Source organism: Semicossyphus pulcher, unplaced genomic scaffold, assembly GCF_022749685.1.
Source record: "Semicossyphus pulcher isolate SPU_LCO1_2020_fin unplaced genomic scaffold, fSemPul1.0.p SCAF_14, whole genome shotgun sequence".
Taxonomy (NCBI): Eukaryota; Metazoa; Chordata; class Actinopteri; order Labriformes; family Labridae; genus Semicossyphus; species Semicossyphus pulcher.
Window position 1 is genome coordinate 2,361,521 of NW_027211648.1, and position 25,460 is coordinate 2,386,980.

The 25,460-nt window shown below is 42.4% G+C and overlaps 1 protein-coding gene across 4 annotated transcripts; it reads right to left on the reverse strand.

Moving 5' to 3' along the window:
* Positions 1-3,741: 3,741 nt before the first annotated feature.
* Positions 3,742-23,414, reverse strand: LOC138591639 (NLR family CARD domain-containing protein 3-like). Of its 4 annotated transcripts, XM_069662289.1 has the most exons (11): positions 23,357-23,414; positions 22,234-22,387; positions 21,837-22,005; positions 21,457-21,576; positions 19,292-19,405; positions 17,373-17,608; positions 14,201-16,004; positions 11,368-11,541; positions 9,352-9,525; positions 7,867-8,040; positions 3,742-4,028 (listed from the first exon to the last, which is right to left on the reverse strand). In XM_069662289.1, exons 3-11 carry the CDS (start codon positions 21,965-21,967, stop codon positions 4,019-4,021), a joined length of 2,937 nt encoding a protein of 978 aa, XP_069518390.1. In that variant the 5' UTR covers positions 21,968-22,005; positions 22,234-22,387; positions 23,357-23,414; the 3' UTR covers positions 3,742-4,018. The 4 variants fall into 4 exon arrangements, with proteins under 4 accessions (XP_069518390.1, XP_069518389.1, XP_069518388.1 ...); XM_069662288.1 differs by lacking the exons at positions 3,742-4,028; positions 7,867-8,040; positions 9,352-9,525; positions 11,368-11,541 and adding an exon at positions 12,887-13,896 and having other exon boundaries at positions 21,837-21,967; XM_069662287.1 differs by lacking the exons at positions 3,742-4,028; positions 7,867-8,040; positions 9,352-9,525; positions 11,368-11,541 and adding an exon at positions 12,887-13,896 and having other exon boundaries at positions 21,837-21,987.
* Between the last annotated feature and the right edge of the window lie 2,046 nt (positions 23,415-25,460).

Here is a 25,460-nt window from a genome sequence, read left to right on the forward strand (position 1 = left end):
GACTTTGAAAGCCCCGTTTTCCTGAGCAACCGCTGTGTGAACAATGAACCCCCTGAACCTCGCACCTTTGTCTGTGTGTCGCTCCTGGGTTCAGTTCAGTGCCAGTTGGTCACAATGAACTCATATAAACTATAATTAGAGAGGTTTTCTATAAAGTGTTGTCACAGTTGGTGGACTACTTTTGAGTTCAACAAAAGACACCTGAAATCTTAAAACTAGTTCGACCTCTGAAAACAACATTTTTTCTGATATAAATAAAAGATTTCAGAATAATTTTCGTGATGTTGAAAATGGGGTTAAATGTAGCATCCAATGCTGCTGCGATAACCTTGAAATAAGGCAATATACCCAGTAATTCACATGAGAAAATAGCACATTGTGCTTATAATAAGTCACTGTGATTAAATGGAAGTGTACAATGGGATTGGCTGCGTGAAGAAAGAGGTGAAACTGAGGCCAACATGTGACATTAACTGCTGGATGTCCAGAAACTTCTTAAAACTGAACACAGACGAGACTGAGATACTCGTAGTTGGCCCTAAAAATCAGAGACAGATGATGGACTCACACCTGGAATCAATGTCTCTGAATTACAGCGAGCACGTCAGAAATCAATATTTTGGACCCGGACCTGAGCTTCCAGAAACACATTACAAATATTACCAGAACAGCATTTTACCACTTGAAACACGTATCAAAACTCAGATCATTCATATCCCAACCCGATGCTGACACATTAATCCATGCATTCATCTCATGTAGGTTAGATTACTGTAATGCTCTATATGCGGGGTTGTCCGAACAATCAGCAGGACGCCTCCAGCTCATCCAAAGTGATGAGTCCTCACACGTACGACAACATTTGAACACATCACTCCAGTACTCAGAACACTTCGCTGGCTCCCTGTACAATACAGAATCCCATTCAAAATCCTAATATTAGTCCACAAAGCACGTCATGGTTCAGCTCCCGTATATATTTCTGACCTGCTCACCGACTACAACCCAATCCGGCCCCTCAGGTCATCAGGTGGAGGTCTTTCAGCTCTACCTAGCATTAGATCTAGGTCTGGTGAGCGGGCCTTTAGTTACTGTGGTCCTTCTCTCTGGAACAAGCTGCCTGCTGACCTGAGGTCCATCACAACTCTACTTTTAAAACCAAACTCAAAACCGATCTATTCTCCCAAGCGTGTGAATAGTTACTTTGTGTGTGTGTACATGTGATCACCTGTGCAGTGTTGTGTGTGTGTGTGTGTGTGTTTGGTTGCTATGTGGTGTGTCTAATGTACATTTGATGACCGTTTAACTGCTTTGATGTTTATGTTGTTCATGGTTGTATTTTTGCATTCCTGTTTTACCCCCAGTGTAAAGCACGTTGAGCTTACCTGTAATGGAATGTGCTTTATAAATAAAATTGCTATTGCTATATAAATGACTATATATGTAAAGTATGTATGTATATATCTTTGTACAGTCTGTGCCCGCGAGCCGCTCATCACAGTTTATAATAACGCAGCGCGGGGAGGAGACAGAGGTTTCATAACGTGGATCTGTGTGTTCATCACGCAGAACTTTCTGTCTGTTTCTTCACTGTTAACAGAGACTCCAGTCTGCTGTGTGCTTCATATATTTCACTGATAAACACAGAGCTGCAGAGGAGCATCAGGCTTCATGAGCAAACACAGTTTTATATCACGTCATCACTTCAGTCCGTACTCACCCGCTCCCTCCCTCCCTCTGTGCTCGTGCTCAGCAGCCCCCCCCTCTCTGTGCTGTGAGTCTGCATCATGTTTTTTCTTATTATTTGATGTTTTTTAAAGTCTAATGAAGGTGAACGAGGCTCCGTGTTTATTTGCATACAGAGCGGGAAAGTGAGATCCCATCACAAGTGGTCACTGAAGACGAGAGGCTCGTTAACGCCAGGTGTGAACAGCTGTGCTTAGAGCTGACCACTTGTGATCGGATCACACAAACCACATGCTGATACCAAATGTGAACAGGGCCTAAGAATCAGCTGGAATAATAACAACACTGTCTTTAATATTGTTTGTTCAGCACAGAGGAAAGAAACATTCGGCTCACATGTTGATGCAGGCGGGGGCTCTGACATTTTAGAGGCTCGCTGATCTTATTGGAGCCCTTCTCATTTATTTCAACGTGCGGCATTAAGAGAAAGTGATGAAGCATGCTCTAATATATACGGGGAAGGGGAAGGGGGGTTTAAAGAAAAAACTGTTCCTATATTTTCTTCTCCTTTTAAAAGCGGGACGCCCTCAAGCGTCACAAAAAACTGAGGCTTTCCCATCAGCGACGACAGTTCATTAATCTGTCGCCGTAGTGCTCACGGATCTCTCCAGTGAGACTATGCTAGCGGGCCCTTAGCCCTCAGGGAAAAATAGGGCAAGTTTCTCTGTCCCTTTGTGTGGTGTGTGTGTGTGTGTGTGTGTGTGTGTGTGTGTGGCTATAAGTCAGTAATGTCGCCGTAGTGTGAATCTCATGAGCTTACCTCGGGGGCGTAGCGGAGTCCCTTGAAGAAAACTCTTCTCTCTTTTGATTTTATACCCACTCACTCCGGAACAAAAACTCCCTCCAAAGGACTTCTTAAAGTTTCACATTGCCTTTTATTTGTTCACTCAGTTATAAATGACACAAAATATAAATAATAAAAACATTAAAAAAGTGGTTCTGAAAACAGAACCAGAACTGGTCTGGTTCTGTTTTCAGATGCCTTTAAATGAGGCTGAAAATTAAGAAGTTGGACAATTTGGATGCAATTTAAGAAACCTTAAATTACACTCTCTCTATCTATCAGCTAAATTTGGGGGTCTCTGGCGGGCATTGATTATTCACAAATCCTCGAGTCCTGTTTAGGTTTGTCTACCAAGAGATACCATGCAAACCCTCAATAGGCGTATTTGTCGCCAGGAGCTTACGAGCATCCCCATATGGCAGGCCCAACAGTCATCGATGCCTTGCTTCGAATCTAAATAACGGCAGAAGTTCAAGTCACAAACGGACAAGATTCAAATTTAAAGTTCTTCAGGCTGTTTGCTTTACCTCTCTCTGTGAATGGAGAATCTCTGAGAGACGGGAAGGCATGTCCTGAGGAGAGTGGAGCGGAGAGTGAGCCCCGATCTCCGGACATTTGCCTTTATATAGGCCTCTGCGTAAAAGCTGGAATTTCCCAGCTCCTGCACCCGCAAGTTCACGAGGCCCGTCCACGTGAGGTGAGGGACTCTTTTCCAGCCCACCTATAACTATTGGTCAACCAGAGCCCTACCCCACGTGGTCCAGCTGTGTCCGGGGAGCCAATCATAAATCTGTTCACAGACAAGACCAGTTTCAACAACTCTCTGACCCACAAATAAGGACTCAAAGAGAAGTTCTCTAACAACTTAATACATGTAAGCATACATGATCAATGTTTAACAACACAGCCAAATGTCCAATAAATGGATATATGACATGGTTACATGAGTACATAAAAGTACATTGACAGAAAAATCAACCATGCAGATTGATGAAGAGACTAAAGCAACTACTAGAAGAATAGTAGCACAGAACTTCGGTTCAGAAATTAAGACTACATAAAGTCCAGGTCCAGGTGGAGGGTGGAGGAGGTGGTGGAGGGTGGAGCAGCAGGAGTGGAGGAGTCTCAGTGTGTCTGCAGAGACTGTGTAGAAGGACAGAGCAGCAGCAGAGCAGTCCACATACTGTGATGATACTCTGTCACACCCAGAGGAACACACGGGGATGATGGTGGACTTTGTGTCTGACAGTGGAGCTGATCTCAGAGCAGTTTAGACTACAGCACCGAGAGTCGTCTCCACTGGGTGTGAGTCCTCTGTCAGTCACTGCTGGATGAAGCTCTCCACTCTACCTCCCAGTAACATGGCCCAGTCAGAGCCTCCACACACACGAGCTGATGCTGCTGCTTCACCCTCTGGATCATCAGGACACAGCTGATCCTCTGACAACACGACCATCGACCTGATCGCTCACACTCTGACAGAGATCATTACTCCCAGCTGATGAGAGAAGAAGACAGACAACAGAAGTCATACATCAGTGTTTACAGAGAGTCCCTTCATCAGCTGTCAGTCAGCGATGCAGCACATCCAGTTTAAAGACCAGCAGAGACTTCAGTCTGTTCACACCACAAGTCTTAACAGGACTTAAGTACACAGTGGAACTTCACTGCTCAGAGACCCTGAACGCATCATGACCGCAGCAACACAGACATATTCACTGCTCACTGTAAAGATGGATTCACTTCTCTCAGGATTCAAATCAGTTTCTCTGTGACATTTTTTCTGGATAACGCCCGACGACGTGTCCATTATCAGGAATCTGTGGACTCATGGAGGCCAGAGCCGCTAACACCTGAGGGTTTGACTAATACCTGGAACAGTCATTACAACCTAATAAGGTTCTTATGCAATAAAAACGGAAACAGAACAGGTCTCAGATTTGACCTGGAAACAGGAGATATTTTCTCTGTGAGCGAGAAAGCTAACGGTATGCTAGCAAGACTTAAAGTCAACAACATGATTAACAGTTGACATAAAGTAAATATCATTTGACATTAACAACAAGACTATGTAGCTAACCAGCCGAGTCATTGTCCCGAAATCAACATCAGGATTTGTACGAACAACTTTGTTTGATCATGAAGCCTGATGCCTCCACAGCTCTGTGTTTGTGAAATATATGAACTACACAGCATATGGACATATGACAGCATGACAGACAAGTTTATACTTTAAACGTGCGCTGAAATACGGACAGATCGCCACGTTATTGATTCAGGTACAGAGCAGCAAAACACACACATCTGTGTCATATCTGCTCCTCTCCTAACGTCCGTCTCCTCCCCGAGCGCTCATGATAACTCTGATAAACTACGCATGGATCACCTCCTGCTCATCTCATTCACAGCTTGTGGAGACGTATTTTATTCTTTAGAAAGGTTGTGCGCGGAAATACGGGAGCGATCGCGACCCTGTTGAGTCCGAGGCAGAGCCTGAGAACCACACACAGATCTGTGTCCTCGCTGCGCTGCAGGATTACAAACTGCTCACTGCTGGATCACATTGTTATAAATTCCACTAAACAGCTTGTAGATCACACTCTGGGTCATCTGTCTCTGTCCCGCGCCGTCTCTCCCTCTATTATAGGAAAGCAGTATTATATGTCATGTTTCTGTCATTATTATTATAATCGGAAGATCAATCAGTCCGGGGCCGTGCGAGGCTCAACCCCTGCACACGGGCACACTTTCCACATGTGTGCAGACGGTCTGGAGCCGTTACACGTGACGGGGATTATTATATGGACGAGCTGCTGGTGCGCGCTCGTCTGAAGAACTGAAGCTGCGTTACAGTGAGTGAAACTAGTGAACACCTGTCGAGTCTGGAGTTTACAATAAGCTGTAAAAAGAGCTGCCCCCTCCTCTCCCTGCTCATCAACGATCTGTGCATGGAGCTGAGATCCGTCAGTGTGGAGCTCAGTTAATGCCTGAGAGCGCAGCACGGCGCAGCAGAGAGCGGAGGTGCAGACAGCTTCTCTTCACAATCAGACACAAAACAAGAGCAAACTGCACGGAGCTGCCAAACTTCATGGGCGTGTTTGTGCTTGAATATCATCAGAGCAATTTGCTTTGTGAATGGAACCTTGAGACGCAGCAGATAGCGGGTGCAAATGATGCGCAGTTTATGGAGCTATCAGCCCCGTAATTCATTCTTAGTGAATTCCCTCCTCAGTGCTGTAAATCAAAGTTTCTCTCTTTTCTTCAGCTGCATCCCAGTCAGCAAAGTTCTCAGATCCTCCCAATAAGGTCAAAGAGCTGTTGAAGTCCCTCATTGTTGTGGTTAGATGTTAGCTCGTTACCAAGCTGCATTAACTGTAAACACAGGCTTTGACTTTGTACCCGTTGCCATGGTCAGTCCTTGTAGAAACAGGCTGATGCTACGTAGCCAGCGTATACGTATCCAGAACTACTTAAAGGTGTCCATTGTCAGGAAGTAACTGACACCCTGCAGCCAATCAGAGAAGAGTATTCACCCAGAACATGGTGTAACTACTTCAGTAGAAGTGCTTAAAATGAGAAATATCACATAAAGTGTGTAAAAATGGTGTCTGTCACAGAAATGTTTGGACAAGCTGCCGTCACATGGACAGATATATAAACTATATATGATGTTAAAAGTCCTTCATGTTCATGCAAAGACTGAAGAGCAGAAACATCAGCTGTGATTTCTGGACTTCAGCAGAGGCTCTGTTCTGTACACAGACCATGGTTACTAAATGTAACTGTGGTTCTGTGTAATAACAGACAGTGATTTACAGGCTTCAGGCAGACTGATCTCAGAGCTGTGACAAAGATGAACTGATCAATAGTTTAGTGCTGAAATGAGAGAACGAACACTTTGAGATCAGATTTGATGAACGACAGTTTGATGAACGACGACCACTGTCTCTAAACATCTTGTGATGCTGTCAGCTGTGATCCAGCTTCATGTCCTGTACACATGACCACAACAACAGGGGTCCGTTTCAGAAAGAGAGGTAACTTTAACTCGGAGTTGGTTACTATGGTAACTGTGTCTGTGGACCTAACCTGGTGGGGAGCAGGTTTTCTTCAGGAAGCTCAGAGTTTCGCTCTGTCTCCTCCCTCTAGAATATAAAACCCTCATTACTTCCTCATTCATTCAGCCCGTCTCTCGCGTGTGTTTGAGCGGTTACAAATAAAAAAAACGTAGCGTCTCTGTGCTGCTCTGACCCCTTTGCAAACGTCTTTTATAATTATGATAAAAAAATCAAAAGACAAATCTGTGTCAAAGTCATCATTTTGAGATTTTCCACCACCACTGCCGAGAGCGCTCAGATGAACTCAAACTCAAAAGACGCCGTAAGTTATTGGAAATGTTTTAAACTAACACATTCAGTTTAATCAACATAAGTTATAATGTATGTGAAGTCAGCATCATGTTAGGGATAAAGCTAATGCACATTAAAACAGCCACTGAATGATATTTCATGAGTTTAATATTTAAAACATGACTGAAGTGAGGTTCAGCCATGAGCCTGTTCTGCCTGAGCCGCACCTTTGAATGATGTTCTGGTGTTTTATTTTTAACTGCTTCCATGTACGTTTTTCTCCCGCTGCATTGCTCCTAAATTAATATACATTTTAGCTTCCGGTCGTGATTAAGTATTAAATAAACAGACCAGTTCAAACGTACGCGTTCACTCGAGCAGCAGTTTCTTCCCACGCCGCTTCTCTCTCTTTTGCAGCTGCAGCCGTGTTACTTTATGTTTCTAAAAACATGCTCGTATTCGCTGAACGTCCGCGTGATGATTTAGAGCTCCACTGGTGTGACGTAGGAGGACCTCTTTTTGTGTACCGTTGCCATGGTGAATCGTGGTATCGGGGCTCCATGAATGCTGACTTTTATAGTCAGCGTGCACGCACTTAACTCCGGCTGAACCGACTCAGAGTTGATTGAACTAACTCTGATCAGCTGTTCTGGAACCAAAGAGCCAGCGAATTTTAACTGAGAGTAAGTCAAACCACAGTCCGGGGTTAGACTGAGGGTTTGTTGAACCTGCTTTCTGAAACGGACCCCAGTTGTCTTAACATCAAATCCAACATGTGATCACAACACGCTTTGTGCTGATCTGATTGGCTGTCTGTTCTCTCTCTGTGTTTCTGTCCAATCCTGAAGCCTGTCTCTGTTCTCCTCTCACAGCTTCACTGAGGAAAGCAGCCACTGGGAGGGTTGGAGGTTTAGCAGACAATACTGGATCTTTGCTGTGATAATAACTGTGTTTAGTACAATACTGCTGAAACCAACATGGACTGACCTCAGAGTCTCCAGTCTGCAGTGTGGACTCTCCACCAGATCAGACAGCAGCTTCACATCTGAATCCTGCAGCTTGTTCTCGCTCAGCTCCAGCTCTCTCAGATGGGAGGGGTTGGACTTCAGAGCTGAGGCCAGAGAAGCACAGCTCCTCTCTGACAAACTGCAGCCCCACAATCTGAATAAAGAATAAATGATGTGACTTTAGAATACAATGTTCCTGCATGAAATCCTTGAATGTTTAATAATGTGTTCAGAGCTGAAGAAGGTGAAGAAGGTCAAAGTTCAGAAAATGGAAACTCCAAACACCTGAACACAACAGGATGCAGGTTCAAATGTGTGAAATACACAAAGTGAAAAAGAGCTCTCATTAATATTAATGACAACATGCTGCTACTTCAATAAAGACGCAGTGACTTCACCTCTTCAACTCTGCAAGTGTGACAAATATAACACACTCTCAGTCTGATACAAGTTAAAGTTTAGTGCTGCTTGGTCTGTTATGATGTTCAAATCTGTGATCAGGTTCAAAAGATCAAACATTTATGAGGACTGATTCAAATAAGAGAAGCTTTAAAATACTGTAACACACTTAAAATAGATCAACATGAGGAAAGACTTTAATTTTACATCATTAAAATCATTTTGTATTTTTGCATTTGAACTGCATTAGAGTTGATCTGTGATCTGCAAAAAGGTCTTTTCATTTGAAAGTGTGAGATGGTTTGCTTCTGTGTCCACCCTCGTACCGGGAAATCACAGCACTTTCCTCATTTCACTCCAGATGTCTCTGAGGAAACATCACCCAATCACTGTGGGATTATTTCTCCTCATTGTTCAGGGCGGAACACAAGAAGCACCAGTGGCTCCATCTATACAAACTCATGCTGTGCAGCCAAACACAATAAACAAGAAATACAATCAAAAGCAGCAGAAAACAACTGAAGAGTCCACTCAAAATACTAAAGTTTCCAAGATGCCAAATATGTCCCAATGAATTTTGGGGAATGTGAACAAAGACATGGACAGTATTTCTTTTAGAAATAGTGGAGCCAGAAACTCAAAGCATCTTCACTTTAAACTTTTCAGTCGTTACAACAAACAAATATTTGCATCTAAATGTTGGAAAAGAAAATACTGAATATATTTGTTATTTTCTGCTGCTACAAACTGAAATCATTAATAAATGTATCTATTACTGATTGATTTCAAAACATGATGTGGAATAAAAGATGAAATCAGGTGTTTCAGAGGTTCACAGTGAATTATACAGTGTAGGATTTTTCTTCTTCTATCAAGCTTTTAAATGTGGAACTCAACATTGCTCTGCTACAGTCAATGGACTAAAGCAGTGAAGAAGAAAATAGACTTTAGCATTAAGATACTCAGTGTGGATCAGTATAATATCAGCCTTATGTCTGCACTTTAGTGTCAACACAACTTTCACATCATATTAATCTCAGCACAGAAGTAAAACATGGTTTCTGACCTCAGAGTCTCCAGTCTACAGTGTGGACTCTCCAGAAAACCACACAGCAGCTTCACTCCTGAATCCTGCAGCTTGTTTCCGCTCAGCTGCAGCTCTCTCAGATGGGAGGGGTTGGACTTCAGAGCTGAGGCCAGAGAAGCACAGCTCATCTCTGACAACCTGCACCAACTCAATCTGAATAAATGATGAAGATAAAAATGCAGATTTTCCTTCAAATGAGTGGAGTGACTTTTCCAGTGTGTTATGTGGATCATCATAACGTCAGCCTTCTGCAGTCATCATCCAAATGTCAACAGAACATTCAAACACCTTTTCATGTCAGCACAGGTTCATAACATGCTGCTGATCTCAGTCACGTCTGTAATTAGAGAATCATGAACACATCACACATGTTGGACTAAACACTGTTCATTCATTCATTTATTAAATGACCTTCTTCTTACTGTATTTGGGGCTTAGTAGGTCTATGGAATAAAAAGGACATGTCCACATTTGTTGAAGTCTTAAAATAACAGCCACATGCTTTCTGCACATTAAAGACTCATTAGTGGCAGTAATGATTCCTACTGTCCCCAGTGAGTGTGAAGTGGTCCCTTCCTAACAAAACTACACAGCAGGAGAAACTCCATAAGTTCATGTGAAACTAATATGAAGCTTCAGCAGTCTGAGTCAGCCAAATCAAGTGTGTGTCCACCAACGTTTCAAACTATTCACAACCAAATTCACTCTTTGAGTCACTATTCCTCCACTGCAGCTCAACAAGCAGACAGTCAAACACTAAACACTTGATATGTGTCGCTCAGTCTGCTGAAGCCTCTTATTAGTTTAAGCTCAACTGTAAAAGTCATTTTTGTAAAGTGACACACTGTGAATGTTTGTCCTCCATCTCGTAACACTGGAGTCAGGTTAGAAGAGGACTTCTTCACAGACAGTATGGACAGAAGGAATGATGACAGACATTAAATCACTCCAGAAATATATGTGCATGTGGGAATGGGAGTGTTGTATTGAGACTGACTTGAATCAATATGAACCTCTGCATTAAGACAAACATGTTTCTGGTGCACACTATTGATTTGTTTGAGCTGAAATCTAAAGGTCTGTTTCTTCAGAGAATTCCTCAATGCTGACATGAAAACAAAGCAACACTTTGATCTGTTAGAAAGAATAACAGGAAATAATATAGAACCTTAGATAACTCCAACTTAATGCTGTCACTCAGAATCATCACTTCATGTGGCTTTAAGCAGCTGTAACACTTGTTTATCTGAAGGATGCTGAACCTTTTGACCTGTTCAAATGACTTTGATGTGTCATTTCATCTTTATCCAGCTTCTAAAGTTTGACTGAACTTTGATCAATAAAATCTATTTACAGTCTGTTCATGTTGTCAATCACAAACACTATGACTGATAGTTTTGTCCTCATTACATCAGAGTCCTTTTTTAACCCTTCAAACAGACCTTGAATCCTGCTCTGTTGTGTTGTTGTGGCTGCTGTTAGGCTGCTGTTTATTACTCTTAGCTCTGCTCTGATGCACACCACACCACAGCAGCTGTGTGGGCTGTCAGCTTCTGATACCATGAAGATCATCACAGTTCCTACCTTCAGCTTTACTGAGCTCTGCATTCATGTCTCTCTTTTCTTTATCGACCCCGTATCTCTGTCTGTTCACACAGAAGCTCAAACTCTCTGCAGCCTGTTTTCATCTGCCATCATCAGATCTACGACATCGTTCACGTCCCTCACACACACTACAGCCTCGTCAGTACTGACATCATCTTCACTGTGTGATCGACACCAATGTGAGTCGAGTGGAAACTTTCAAACGTTGAATTTCTCTTTTCTTTTCTTTACTTGTCGTTCAGCCGTTTGGAAAGACAGAACATTTTTGAAAACAATTCTTCAGATCTGTGATCAGGTCGATCCTGAAGATGAATGAACCAAAACTTTAACACCTCAGTCGAGGACATGAATTGAACACCAACAACTACATGCTACAGTCAGTAAACTTACTGTAGAGTCTCCAGTCTACAGTTTGGACTCTGCAGTCCAGCAGAGAGCAGCTTCACTCCTGAATCCTGCAGATCGTTGTCGCTCAGGTCCAGCTCTCTCAGATGGGAGGGGTTGGACTTCAGAGCTGAGGCCACAACTTCACAGTGAGTCTCTGACAGTCGACAGTAAGAAAGTCTGTTATGACACATAAATGACATGATATGTTATAATGAAAGAGACACTTTGTGTTGACTTCATGACAGTTTGACACATCAGACTAAATAATCTAAACGTGCTGTTCACCTCAGGGTTCAGCTCATCTGATCTGTGTTTGACATGAAACAATCCTCCTCCTCACTCCCTCTCGTACCTGCACACTTTGAACCTTTGATTTGCTTTAATATGCAGATAAAGGAGGAGAAAATGTCTGTCTCCAAAAAGTTAGCATGAGGCCGTCTTGATTAGAAACCATTTTTAAAACTTAGTTCAGATTTACAGTCGAGAAAGACGATCTGTCTTTGCTGGCTACCTGCTGCTTTCAGGTTCACCTGCGTGCGTGGGAAAATTCAGTGACTGCTGTCAAGTGTCAAGAAACGAACGGAAACTATTAACAGTATTAGACGTCAACATATTTAAATAATATTATAATCAAACATTTTGATGTGTGTGACAGCTGAGTGCATGAAGTTTTGTCGTCTACATTCTGTTGTGAGCATCTGAAGAACTTATTCAGCAAACAAACACAGTTAACAAACCGGTAAGGTTTCATTATTGTGAACATGATGTCCTCAGAAAGATGTTCTCAGTGTATCAGTATTAAGAGAAATAACATTGGTGTGTATACGATCTCTTAGAAAGTGTGAATTTGACCAGAATGTTCTGAGATATTCATCACACCTTAAATATTGGTGGAAGCTGTGCATTTCCTGCTCCTACTCTTCTCTACAGCAACAAGAGAGAGAAACACCTGTCAGCTTCTTTCTGTGAGTAACAGAATATAAGGAAACACTTCAAACACAGCCGTGTAACACAACCTCCCTCTCTACAATGTGGAATTCATGAGCAACTAAATGCACCACAGCTCAGTTCAACACACTCAGGGGTGTTACTGTGACAGACTTTGTCGTATGAGCAGCAGTTTACAGAAGCTAATGTTAGCTAATGTTAGCAAACTGTACAGAGATATTGTTGTGTAACTGACATCACTGAATCAGTTTGCAGGTCTGATGACGATTCTCTGCTCGTGCTACCAAATCACTGTGTTACAGCACTCAACATGATCCCATAGTTTGCACCTGTGGCCACAGCGGCTGTGTTGTGGCCAAAAAGCTCCCAAAACCCTCTTGTCAGCAACTTCATTTGATCTCCAATAGATCGTGAAACTTGCTAGAAAAACTCTTCAAAATAGGTCAAAAAAACTTTCAAAAAGAATCTGAGATATAGCAAAATGTGATGCACCAAAAGTTTTATTGAGCTCAGATAAACTGATACATCAATAAATCAATGAGTGTCATCCAGATGAGACTGCAAACATGTTCGCCGCTCGGTCTTATACACTCTGAAGCCCCTCCCTCGCTGGGCTTGGACACACTTCTTCTCATCGTCAGTCCTCTGCCTAATGAGTTCAAGTATGTTGCTAAAGACAGACTTGTGTCACCTCCTGCTGGCACTCAGCTCCCAAACTTTGGCTCTCTGCCCTCAGGCGGTTTCCTTTCACTTTTGTTGGACACAGTTACAACTTTTCAGCAGGACAATTCCATACAAACGCTAATTAGGCGCGTTCTCACGCTGTACATCAGATAAGGGGGGGCTCCTTAGCGGGGGACACCTGGTTTCTTATCTCTAGATCAGATAAGACAGCTGGCTTCCCACCCCTTTATCAGCACCTGGCTTTATAATGAGCCCAGCGAGTCGCTCAGCTCAAGATTCTACTTGAGAGCATTAAAGCATTGGATTATAAAAACTTACTACAAAACATTTGACTATAAAACTTGAAAACATTTGATCCCAAAGTTTCAAAATGTTCTTCAACAGCTGCAGCAAACATGAGATACTCAATCTGAATAACACTAATAACACTTCTCCTTTATCTACAGCACTTTGTAGAAATAAGTTGACAAAGTGCTTTGACAACAGAAATACTGGATATATACAGAGCATCACAAGATCAAATAAAGTGCACTGTAGAAATAGAAAATGAAAGCAGAGTGTTGCGTCCTCGAACATCCTCTGTCCTCACTTTGAAGTGGATCCAAAACCATCACCAGAAACATGACAGAAATAACTGCATGAAAGTAATTCTCTCTGTCTTCAGAAATCTGCTTTAGAAAATGAAACTGATCTTATTTTAAACGTTTAAGAACAGTGGTTATAGTTAGTGATTATATAGCACACCTTGCACAATCTACTCATGTAGTAATCATTTCCCTGATAACTGTAAAATACTGCTATATGTTGTGATTCAATGCTGCTGTGATAAAAGCTCAACAACAAACTCTTAAGTCCTGTATTTGTTGCACCAGGTTTGCGTGTCGCCTTCATTAACCAATGCTGTATAGTAAAGAAAATGTCCAATGTGACACATATTAGAAATCAATAGAAAAGCTTTTCTTTCATGAACTTGACGGCGAGAAACAAAACTGAGTGAAAAACATTTTTGTATTCAAAACATTTGAAACAGCTCAAGAACGTCTGTGAGCGAATAAAACTAACAGATCATTTTTAAAATAAACACATTTTTAAATATTTATTTCATAATACATTTCAGAGTAATACAAATATTATAATGTTGATATTTAAAGAACTAAACTACTTATGAACGCTGATTTATAATGTTAATCACATCTGGACTTACCGAGCCTTTCTGCAGTTCCTCACAGCTGGAATCAGTCTCAGTCGTCCCTGCTTTGATGTGTTGTACTTCTCCAGGTCCAACTCATCCAGAACCTCCTCTGACATCTGCAGCATGTAGGCCAGAGCAGAGCAGTGGATCTCAGAGAGTTCTTTCTCTGATCTAGTCCCTGACTTCATGAACTCTTGGATCTCCTGATGTACTGAGTGGTCGTTCATCTCAGTCAGACAGTGGAAGATGTTGATGCTTCTGTCAGGAGAGATCTTATAACTGTTCATCTCCTTCAGGTTGTTGATGACTCTCTGGATGGTTTCTGGACTGTTGTCTGTCCGGCCCAGCAGGCCTCCTAAGAGTCTCTGGTTGGACTCCAGAGAGAGGCCATGAAGGAAGCGAACAAACAGGTCCAGGTGACCACTCTTACTTTGAAGGGATTTCTTCATGGTGCTCCTCAGAACGTCATCCAGGGATGTGTTCTCTCTATCATAGATGTGTTTGTCCTCTTCTAGGAAAGCCTCCAGTACTTGTGTGTTGCTTTTTGTGTAACAGTGGAACATGTAGACTGCAGCCAGAAACTCTTGAACGCTCAGATGAACAAAGCAGTAGACGGTTTTCTGGAAGATCACACTCTCTCTTTTAAAGATCTCAGTACAAACTCCTGAGTACACCGAGGCCTCTGTGACATCCAGACCACACCGCTCCAGGTCTTCTTGGTAGAACATGATGTTTCCTGTCTCCAGATGTTCAAACGCCAGCCTCCCCAGCTTCAGAAGAACTTCCCCGTCAGCCTCCATCAGCTCCTGAGGACTCACCTGATGTCCCTCATCATACTTCTGCTTCTTCCTCTTTGTCTGAACCAGCAGGAAGTGTGAGTACATGTCAGTCAGGGTCTTGGGCAGCTCTCCTCTCTGGCCTGTGGTCAACATGTGCTCCAGAACTGTGGCAGTGATCCAGCAGAAGACGGGGATTAGACACATGATGTGGAGGCTCCTGGATGTCTTCATGTGTGAGATGATTCTGCTGGACAGCTCTTCATCCCTGAACCTCCTCCTGAAGTACTCCTCCTTCTGGGCGTCAGTGAAGCCTCGTACTTCTGTTAACCTGTCAACGCATGTAGGAGGGATCTGATTGGCTGCTGCAGGTCGGGAAGTTATCCAGACGAGAGCCGAGGGAAGCAGCTTCCCCTCGATGAGATTCATCAGCAGGACGTTGATTGATGACTTCTGAGAGACGTCAGACACAACCTGATGGTTGGTGAAATCCAGTGAAAGCCTGCTTTCATCCAGGCCGTCAAAGATGAACAACAGTTTACAGACAGCGAGCGTCTCTGCTGTGAGCTTCTGTAATGTTGGATGGAAAACATGGAGCAGCTTGAGAAGACTGTACTGCTGGTCTTTGATCAGGTTCAGCTCCCTGAAGGAAAGCAGAATCAGCACACTGACATCTTGGTTCTCCGAGCCCTCTGCCCAGTCCAGAGTGAACTTCTGCACTGAGAAGGTTTTTCCAACACCAGCGACGCCGTTCGTCAGGACCACTCTGATGCGTCTCTGTTGGTCAGGTTTTAAGGCTTTAAAGATTTCCTGGCACTGGATTGGAGTGTCATGGAGGGTCTCCATCTTGGAAGCTGTCTCAAGCTGCCTGACCTCATGTTGGGTGTTAACCTCTTCACTCTGTCCCTCAGTGATGTAGAGCTCAGTGTAGATGCTTTTGAGGAGGGTTCCACTTCCTGTTTCATCACTTCCTTCAGTCACACGTTCACATCTCGTCCTCAGACTGATCTTATGTCGATCTAAAACCTCCTGCAGACCACCTTTCACACAAAAGAGAAAAAAGTGTGAGATGAAACCAAGAACATTTGACAGTCTGGTGATTATCTTACTGCCAAAAAAGATCAATGTAAGAAAATATAAAGAGTTACAGGTTATAAAGTCCAAATCAGCCTCTGACTGTGTGTCAGTGTACGTGTTTGATTGACAGCAGAGAGAACAGGTGGATCCTCAGCAGCTCGTCTGCAGCTCTTCATCTAAACAGCTCACTGTGGCTGTTTCTTCATCACTGCAACATTTAAAACTGATCCACTGATAAAATCCTGCAGAACATGCTCACATCTTGTTGTGTAGATCTTCTTTTAATGATTACAACCACTAACAAAGCACTGAGAATCTCTGGAACAAATACACTGCGTTTCCTGTAGCTGCTCCAAAATAAAAGCCTCCTGCTGGTTTGCTGATGGAAAACTTTCATGTGAAGCAGCAGCAACAGGAAATGTTGTGTTTATATCAGACAGAAACCTCAGGAGCTGAAAGATTCAACCAAAACACAAGTGCCAAAAGCAGCTGCAGTTCCCATAATGACCACTTGAGGCTGGCTCCTGAAGTGAGTCAATCCCCATAGAGCCCATGTTACAATCCCAACTTTACAGCAGAGATAAACATGTTTACAGCCTGGTACTAAAAACTGATTTGTTCTTTACAGCTCATTTCGTTATGACATCTGTATGTGGGAATCTTTATGTGACTCACCCATTGTAATTATATTTAGTATCATTTTGCATCACTGAGGGCCTGAACTCTTTGAGTGACAGGTGGATGCTGCTTGCTGCCTGCTGGCCGTCAGCTTAGCTCATTTTCATCAATGAAATAAACTTCTCTGCCATGTTTCCACGTTGGTGCCTTCTGGAGGATTTTTCATGCAATTATCACACAAATAAAATGTCTTGCTGTGCGGTTCATTGTACCAACAGACCGTCTAAGAGGTCTGTCTACACAATACCTGGCTTGTTAGCTTAGCATGGCCTCAAAACAAAATGTCACGGTGGCTACGTCCCTCTTCTTATATACAGTCTATGGTGAACATCAGCGGTTTAAAAGGTCCATTTCCATCAATCCTGATGGAGCACAAGCAGCACTGTAATGTTTTTAAGCAAAGACAGGGGGCGCTACAATAAAATCACAACATGTTAAATATAAATGAAATGAGATTGTTCCTCAAAGGAGAACACGGGACACGTGACACAGAGCAGATATGTCTGCTGGAGCAGAACAAATCAGTTCACATGTGATGGTATTTATAAAGATCTTAATGTTGGTGCTGAATGACACAACAAATGTCTCTGTATTAAAACAACAAGCCGTGTTTTCAGACGTGATGACATCAGCAGACTGATGGACGCTCTTACTTTGGAAAGTGCTGGTCTGACTGGCTGTCTGCAGTCCAGGTGTGGTTCTGGATCTTTCTCCACACTGGGGACAGGAGGAGTCTCCTGATGAACCAGACCGGTCCCAGTATGAGGGGAGGCACTGTCTGCAGAACCAGTGTCCACAGCTGGTAGAGACTGGATCCTTCAGGACGTCCTGACACACAGCACAGCAGGACGGCTGCTCCTCCACAGAAACATGACTCCTCTTCTTCTCTCTGTGAAGACATTTCTTTATGACTAAAATGATTTGTTGACTTTGCTAGAAAAATATCACCATGTGATCGACACTGTCTAGAAGCTGTGAGAGCTCACAGAGAGCAGTAAGAGTGTTTGTCCTTTCATTAACTGCTTTCCTGTCTGACAGTCTTATTAAACATTTTGTGATCTGCCTGTAGTTTGTTATTAATACAAACTCAACACTTTCTGCAGCTGCTTCACAGTAAAAGCCTTCCATTAAAGACAGCTCATTATGTCCTTTACTGTTTTAACGTCACTGTGGGCGGCTCAGCTCGAGTGAGTCATGTTTGAGCTGAGGTCAGAAGGGGCCTAAATTAAACTGAAGTAGACCAGAGGGCTGAACTACGAAGCTTCTTCCGCCCTTATAGGAGCGATCATCAGCCGTCTGCTTCAGTCACACTGTTTCAATGAGAAGTGATGATGAATATATAAAAGTTATTACGGTAAAAAACAACACTGCTGCTAAGAATAAAACAAGAGAGAAATGCAGCAGAAATATATTGTGTTAATACATAAATCAATGTATTTATTTGAACACATGAAACGCTGTCGGTGCCTCCTGTTTATTTCTAATGCAACAACTACACACAGCACAACTCTTAAACTGTAACAATGATACACATGATTTCAGTTGTATAGTCAGGAGCTGCAGTTAGGTCGGATACTTTCACTTCATCAAACATGTGTGGAAATAACTTTAGTGTTTGGCCAAACAGAATTCTGATTCATTTATTGATTTGATTTAATCTGTGATAAATACCTACAGACTAATCAATGTCATGGTGTAAAACGGACTGGGCAGGAATCTCACACCAAACATAAAAATGTGATCCAGTGTCCTTAAATGCTGTGTCCTCATCGCTCTCTTACTGTATTGATGATCTGCTAACACAACAAACCACATAAAACTAATGATTCAAAACAGATTGGAAATATTGCACATGCCTCGTCTTATCTGAATGCACAGACATTATCAAAGAAACAGTTTAAATCATAAATCCAGAAAACCACAATTCAGAAAACTAAATACAAACAGCAAACTGTCGACACCGACAGTCAAAGTATTTGTATCAGAGTGTTAGAGCGCCACCTGCTGGTTTACATGCGCACATGCAGCTGTGATGTTACTTTATGGTTGGCCAACATATAAGCGAGTGTCCTCTGCTTACACACGCTGTAACCTGCTGTGAGCTGTTATGACCTGAGTAAAGACGTGTGTTCACCTCTCTCATGTGATCATTGGAGCCAACACAGCACACTACAATGTTATTATATGAACTGATTCAAGATGGCACCTGGTAGATCAGAACAGCTGATATGAAAAGAGCCAAACATTCTGATTAGTAATGAATCCTATATTTTCTGGAAGTGTAAATTCTGAAATGGAGGTTTCAAGTGTTTTCCTGCAGAAAAAACATCCGAAGTTTGTGGATGTAAAACTCAGACTAGATCCACCTTAGTGTGAAACCGTTTCTGCATCATGAATATAAATCTATGAGCAAAACATTTAGTATTCCTCTTCAATGCATCATCGTCTGTCAGGTCAGTTTACAGTAAAAAGTAGTTTAAGGGTCCAATATCTACGATAAAAACACAAAATTAACTTGGAATTGTTCGATGAAACTGAAAAGAATCACACGAGTTAGTGTCACATCTCTTACTTTGTGTCGGAGGGTCCAGGTTCATTACTGAAGAGTGGAGGAAAATCTTTGGACCGGTCACTCTTCAGAGACAGACAGCTGGATACTGCAGACTCTCTCAGTCTGGGCCGAACTCTGCAACACACGTTTTTGTCATGAGTCATTCTAGTTTAGTTATGTTGTTGTTTGTATTTTGGTGTTTGGATATTATTTCCTGTTTTCCTTGTCACTTTGTCCCTTGTCATGACTTCTCATCGTTTAGTTTTGTATTTAGTTTATTCAGTGTTCTTGTCAGTATTTAATCTGGTTTAGTTTATTATTTCACGTGTCTTTTTGGTTCGATCATTTCCTGTTTTACTTTGTCACCTTGTCTCTCGTGTTGGTCCACTTCCTGCTTTTGTGTTTCCCGCTTGTATGATTATGTGCCCTGCCCTGATTGTTTTCACCTGCCCCTTGATAGTCTCACCTGTGTCCGATTAGCCTCACCTCCTAAGTTTATCTAGTCTCTGTGCTCCCTTGTCTTTGTGCTGGTTCATTGTCTTTGTCTGTGAAAACCCTAGGTATGTCTTCCTGTGTCTGCCTGTGGCTCTTGTCTTCCTTGCCCCTCTCCCCAGCCCAGAGCCCCGGAGCCTCCGCTGCCTAGCTCCCCGGTGGCTCCTGCCCCTGTGTTCCGGCTGGAGGTCCTGTCGACTACTGCTCCTGTGATCCAGTCGGCTCCCCGGGTCCAGTCGGCTCCCCTTCCGACTCCTGCTCCCCGGGTCCAGTCAGCTCCCCTGCCGACTCCTGCTCCCCGGGTCCAGATGGCTCCTCTGGTCCAGCAGGAGGATTCCCCTCCTGGCTCTCCGTCGGCGTCCTGGCCAACACCCCCTCTGGCCCAGCTAGAGGATTCCCATTCTGGTTCCCCGTTGGCGTCCCGGCCGACACCACCTCTGGCCCAGCTGGAGGATTCCTATGCTGGTTCCCCGTCGGCGGTCCGGCCGACACCTGCTCCAGGTTCTCCTTCAGCGGTCCGGCTGACACCTGCACCTGGATCTGGTTCTCTGTTGTTGGTCTGGCCGACACCTGCTCCTGGTTCTCCGTCGGTGGTCCGGCCGACACCTGCTCCTGGTTCCCTGTTGGTGATCCAGCCGACACCTGCACCTGATTCTGGTTCCCTGTTGGTGGGCCGGCGGGCACCTGCTCCTGGTTCCCCGTCGGCGGCCCGGCCGACCCCTGCCCTTCCCCTGGAGAGGCTTCGCCCGCCTGGTCGGCCCCCTGAGAGGCTTCGCCCGCCTGGTCGGCCCCCTGAGAGGCTTCGCCCGCCTGGTCGGCCCCCTGAGAGGCTCTGCCTGCCTGGTCGGTCCGCCGGCCGCCGTCCTGATCTGTTTCGCTTGCCTGGTCGGCCCCCCGGCCGACCTCCTGAAGGCATTTGCTTGGACTTTGCCCCTCAACAGTCCCTGGCTGTTAACTGAACGTTGTACCCCTGAACTCTTGACCCGGAATCTTGTTTACGAGGGCAAGGTGGCTGATTAGAGTACCATTTGGGGATGAGGTAGGGGGTTTTGACACTGTGTGTAAGCTTGAACACTGACTGAAAGGCAGAGAACTGCTGTACTTCTCTGCATGCTGCATGTAAGTAAAGAGACGTGATTCATAACATTGGTTTGTCAGTTTTTCAGCAAATTATCTTCAGGAGGAGAATTTCCCTCACACACTTTATTTGTTTACCACATAATTCTATATGTGTTATTTCATATTTTTTATGTCTTCAGTATGCATCTACAATGTGGAAAATAATCAAAATAAAGAAAAACCATTGAAAGAGAAGATGTCCAAACGTTTGACTGGTACTGTATGTATTGTGATAATTTACTTTTTCTTACGCACAACCTCAGTCTCCCTACAAGTCCAGTCGAGCCCCACATTGGTTTTCCTTTCTGGTCCATTTATTGTTGATTTGATTTATTAATCCCTCCCCTAATATTGCCAGCATCGAGGCCCCATTAACTCTTCTGCTAAGACAAACCTTTCATCCTAATCATTGTCAATAAAATATATATATTTGTTACAGCCATCTCTGTTTCCAGTTTATTCTGGTCTTGTGTATTGACTATCACCTGGTTACATATAAAAACACAAAATCAACTTGGAATTGTTTGATGACACTGAAATGAATCATGTTATTGAGAGAGAATCAGTTCTCTTACTTTGAGTTTAAGGGTCCAGGTTCATTACTGAAGAGTGGAGGAAAATCTTTGGACCGGTCACTCTTCAGAGACAGACAGCTGGATACTGCAGACTCTGCTCTCTGTCTGTTGAACTGAACGCTGCAACACACCAGATTCATATCACATGAATCCTTGAAAAATCCACAGATTACAAAACAAAATGCTCAAACTGCTGCTGCTGCTAATTAATCATTTTAAACCCTTAACCTTTTTTCTTAATCTTTTAATAAAAATAAGGTGAAAAGTTTGAATTTGTCACAAAATGTCAGTGGAAATATTTACGATAAAAACACAAAATTAACTTGGAATTGTTCGATGAAACTGAAAAGAATCACACGAGTTAGTGTCACATCTCTTACTTTGTGTCTGAGGGTCCAGGTTCATTACTGAAGAGTGGAGGAAAATCTTTGGACCGGTCACTCTTCAGAGACAGACAGCTGGATACTGCAGAGTCTGCTCTGTCCTCGTCTTCCTCCAAAGAAACACTCATCTTATCGAGAAAAAACACGTCTGTTCAAGAGTCACACGCTAGAATGAGAGAACAGGAAGTAACACACACACACACACACACACACACACACACACACACACACACACACACTCAGTCAACAGTCAGCGCTCCACCAAAAACTTTGTGTCCACAGATGAAACAAACTGTCACGTTTTTCTAACTTTTCTTTCCTCTACAGTCCGCAGGTAGAAAAGTGACTCAGAGACTTTAACAGTCAAATGATACAAATGTTTATGACCACTCACCCTGCCGCAGCCTTCAGTTTGTCTTCTTCTGCTGCGTAGACTCAAAATGGAGTCTGAGACTGAACACTTTCACTTTCAGGTTCCCACCCTGTTCTGGATCACATGATCAGGTCGCTCCTCCCCTCTCCATTTACAGGAAAGGAGCTGAGCGTAACTAAAAAGAGCACAGTGAGCTGCAGCAGGTTGTCCAAGTAGTCAGATTGTGCCACCACAACAGCCTCCTGCTCAATACATCCAAAACCCAACAGGTAGAAAATTCAAATCTTTTTTTTTTTACACACATCAGCATCACCTTTATATGGAGTTAAATTTACATATTCAAAGAAATCCTGAAGAGACTTTTCAGTGCAGAAATCAGCAGTCATTCTTGAGGATTTAGATTCAATTTTCCTTTATGGAGGAGTATGGAAGGTGCATAAAGTGCTAACATAGAATAGATACTAGGGTTTTACAACGTTCTAACTAATGTGGATGTTACTAGTGAATGTAGACCAAAAGGAAGAAAAAATCTATGAATAAAAACAACTTAACTTATTCAAATAGTAGTCAATTTAATTAGATTTTTACTGTACTCTGCCAACTTCTTGTGACTATTTTCCATTATGATGGACCCTCTGGGGACTTAATAAAAGATTAGTTATATAGTAGGAAAAAATGTAATTTCCACCAAAAAAAATACTCACTGACTTGCTAGATTTACACGTACAGTCCAGACACAGGCACACCGACACATAAGCAGACACATAAACGCAAACACACAACGCTCTCACAAAGTTCATCCTACACTATGCACCATCCTCCCCGGTTTTATTTTTTTTTTTACAAGCCATGAGTTAGTTACATTACAGTAAAAACAGTACCCAATATAAAAGAGTAACATTTAAACGATTTCACAAAACTATAGCTAACAAGCCAGGTAGAATATGTCACGTTCATAAACGTCACCTGAATAAAAACGAGTCTCTCTTCCTTGGCTGTGTCATCACGAAAACAACTTTACTAGCTAAAGTTATAGCTAGCATTACGTTGGCTCTGATTTCGCTAGCCTTCGTCTGGTTCTGTATAATTTATGATAACAATTCAAGTTTGTTGCCAATAACACAGGTCAAATCTCGACACTTACCGACATTTCCGTCAGAGCCGTTTATTATAGCCATTTACAGTGCAAGAAGGAGTTTAGTGGTTAACGGCTGCGCAATGACCGTTAATGCGCATGCGCTTAGTCTCCTTTGAGGACATGCGCACAGTACATATCATACTCGTATTGCAAACTCAGAAAAATCAAATACACTACATATTCTTAAGTGAAATAAGTACAATGTACAGAGTGTAAATTAAGTTTAATGTGTGTAAAAAATATTTAATAACAGAAGAAGCTCCCGTCAGATAAATATTCTTTATGTTTTCTTTGAAAAGAAGAGGTGGAAAATAACAATGTGCATTTACTGAAGTACTGTAGGCCTACTTATCAAGTTTGAGGTATTTGAACTTAACTTAGTATACTAACGAAATACATCTTACAGTACTTTATTCGACACTTTATTACTGAGTGAAATATTGCACTTTATACTTCATTCATTTTAAAAGATGTACTGAGTCAATTTAAGTTGAAGTTAAACCATCAATGTTTTGTTGCTTTCTTGGTTAAATATGTAATTAAACAGAAGTGTGCTCTAACAACTATGTATTTTATGTTTTGTACATATGTGTCTTCTCTCATATTGTCATTTTCAAGTCATTGTAGGAAGGGGATGCTTTAGCACTTGACATTAGTAAAATAATTCTAAAAGATTTAATTTATGGTTTTTGTCCTATAAAACAAGCAAGCAGAATGAACTTTGTGTGAGAGAAATAAAGTAGAATAAGTATGAAATATGATTCTTTAATGCAGCAGGATTGTCCAGTGCAGTGCATTTCCATGGACAAACAGCAGAGGGCGCCTCTTGCATACGGAATAAAAAACAAGTTAATTATCTGATTTACTTTTGATCATCTGAACCTGAACCTGTCCACTCTGAGAAAGCTAAAAAAAAGTGTCTTTAAATACAAGAACACCTTCATGTTGCATCCTCACTTTCAATAAGCTTTTGATCAATGACACAGACTAAACAGGAGAAGAATCAGAAATAGATTCACATATACACATGTGCAAGGTAAAAGAAGAAGGGATACATGAAACAAAGAAAAGACCTAAAAACACCATCCAGTTGTTATTAAACTGACCTTGACCGCCACCGCTCCTCTGTGTATTTTTTCGTTTGGAAAATGTAGCCGGCGGAACTATGTTTTGACGTTGGACAACCCGGACTCATTTTCGGGTGGCACAGTACACAAACGCGTTGCCCTCACATCACATATGTCGGGGGGGGGCTGGAAATTTTGAGAAAGAGGGGCTTGACAGAAAAAGTTTGAGAACCACTGGTTTAACCTGAATGTATTCATTTAATTGATAATGGAGAACCCAGACAGAGATACTCGACATGAGACAGCCAGAATGATATTACATTTATTCTACTTTTGATACCTCTAGTTGGAGTTCCCTCCATGTAAATGGGAAAAAAAATCTCAATTGTTGGAGCTAAAATGAAAATGAGCCTCCTGAGAATTATCACTTATATCTTCACTCGGCTTTACAGAGTCTCTCTTGACATTGTTTTAGGTCTCAGCAGGCATCCTTTATTCAGGGAGAATCATAGAATCATAGCTTTAAAGAAAATCCCGGTGTAATTTCCTTCTTTTCAATATTGTAGTTTCTTAACATAACTCTTATAACACCTCCGTTAAATGTTATAATGATGATATGTTGATTATAAATCCAAATGTTTAATCAAGGGATTTCAGTGGAAAAAAATCGTCTGACACCTACCCCCGCCAGCAGTTTCAGGCATTAAAAATAACTGTATAGAAATAATCAATCTTGTCGCTGATGGTCTGGTTTTCTTTTGTATTTTGTATGGAGTAATCAGAATTAATTTCAGTCTGTTTCATAATCAGAAAAAAAAACCTCCTCACGGGAGCTTTAAGTAAAACTTTAAAATACGCCCTTCATCAATGGTGAGACTCTTTCTGTAGTAGTGTAAGTAGTAAATGACATTACATCATTGTGGGAGTAACTTCTTTTACAGTGTTTTGCATCCCTGCTTTGTAGCTCAAAGGTCTGCCTGCAGTTCCGGATCTGTCCGTCAGGGGGCAGCACGAACCAGACGAGCCACTGTGGTGCCGAAGGA

What these genes read in the sequence shown, in the direction of transcription:
- LOC138591639 (XM_069662289.1), bottom strand. Translation starts at nt 21,967, where the DNA reads ATGAGTGTTTCTTTGGAGGAAGACGAGGACAGAGCAGACTCTGCAGTA. An exon ending in CCTGGACCCTCAGACACAAA is followed by an intron (nt 21,577 to 21,836) that starts GTAAGAGATGTG and finishes GGTGTGTTGCAG; the next exon opens with CGTTCAGTTCAACAGACAGA. An exon ending in AGGAACTGCAGAAAGGCTCG is followed by an intron (nt 11,542 to 14,200) that starts GTAAGTCCAGAT and finishes GTGTCATAACAG; the next exon opens with ACTTTCTTACTGTCGACTGT.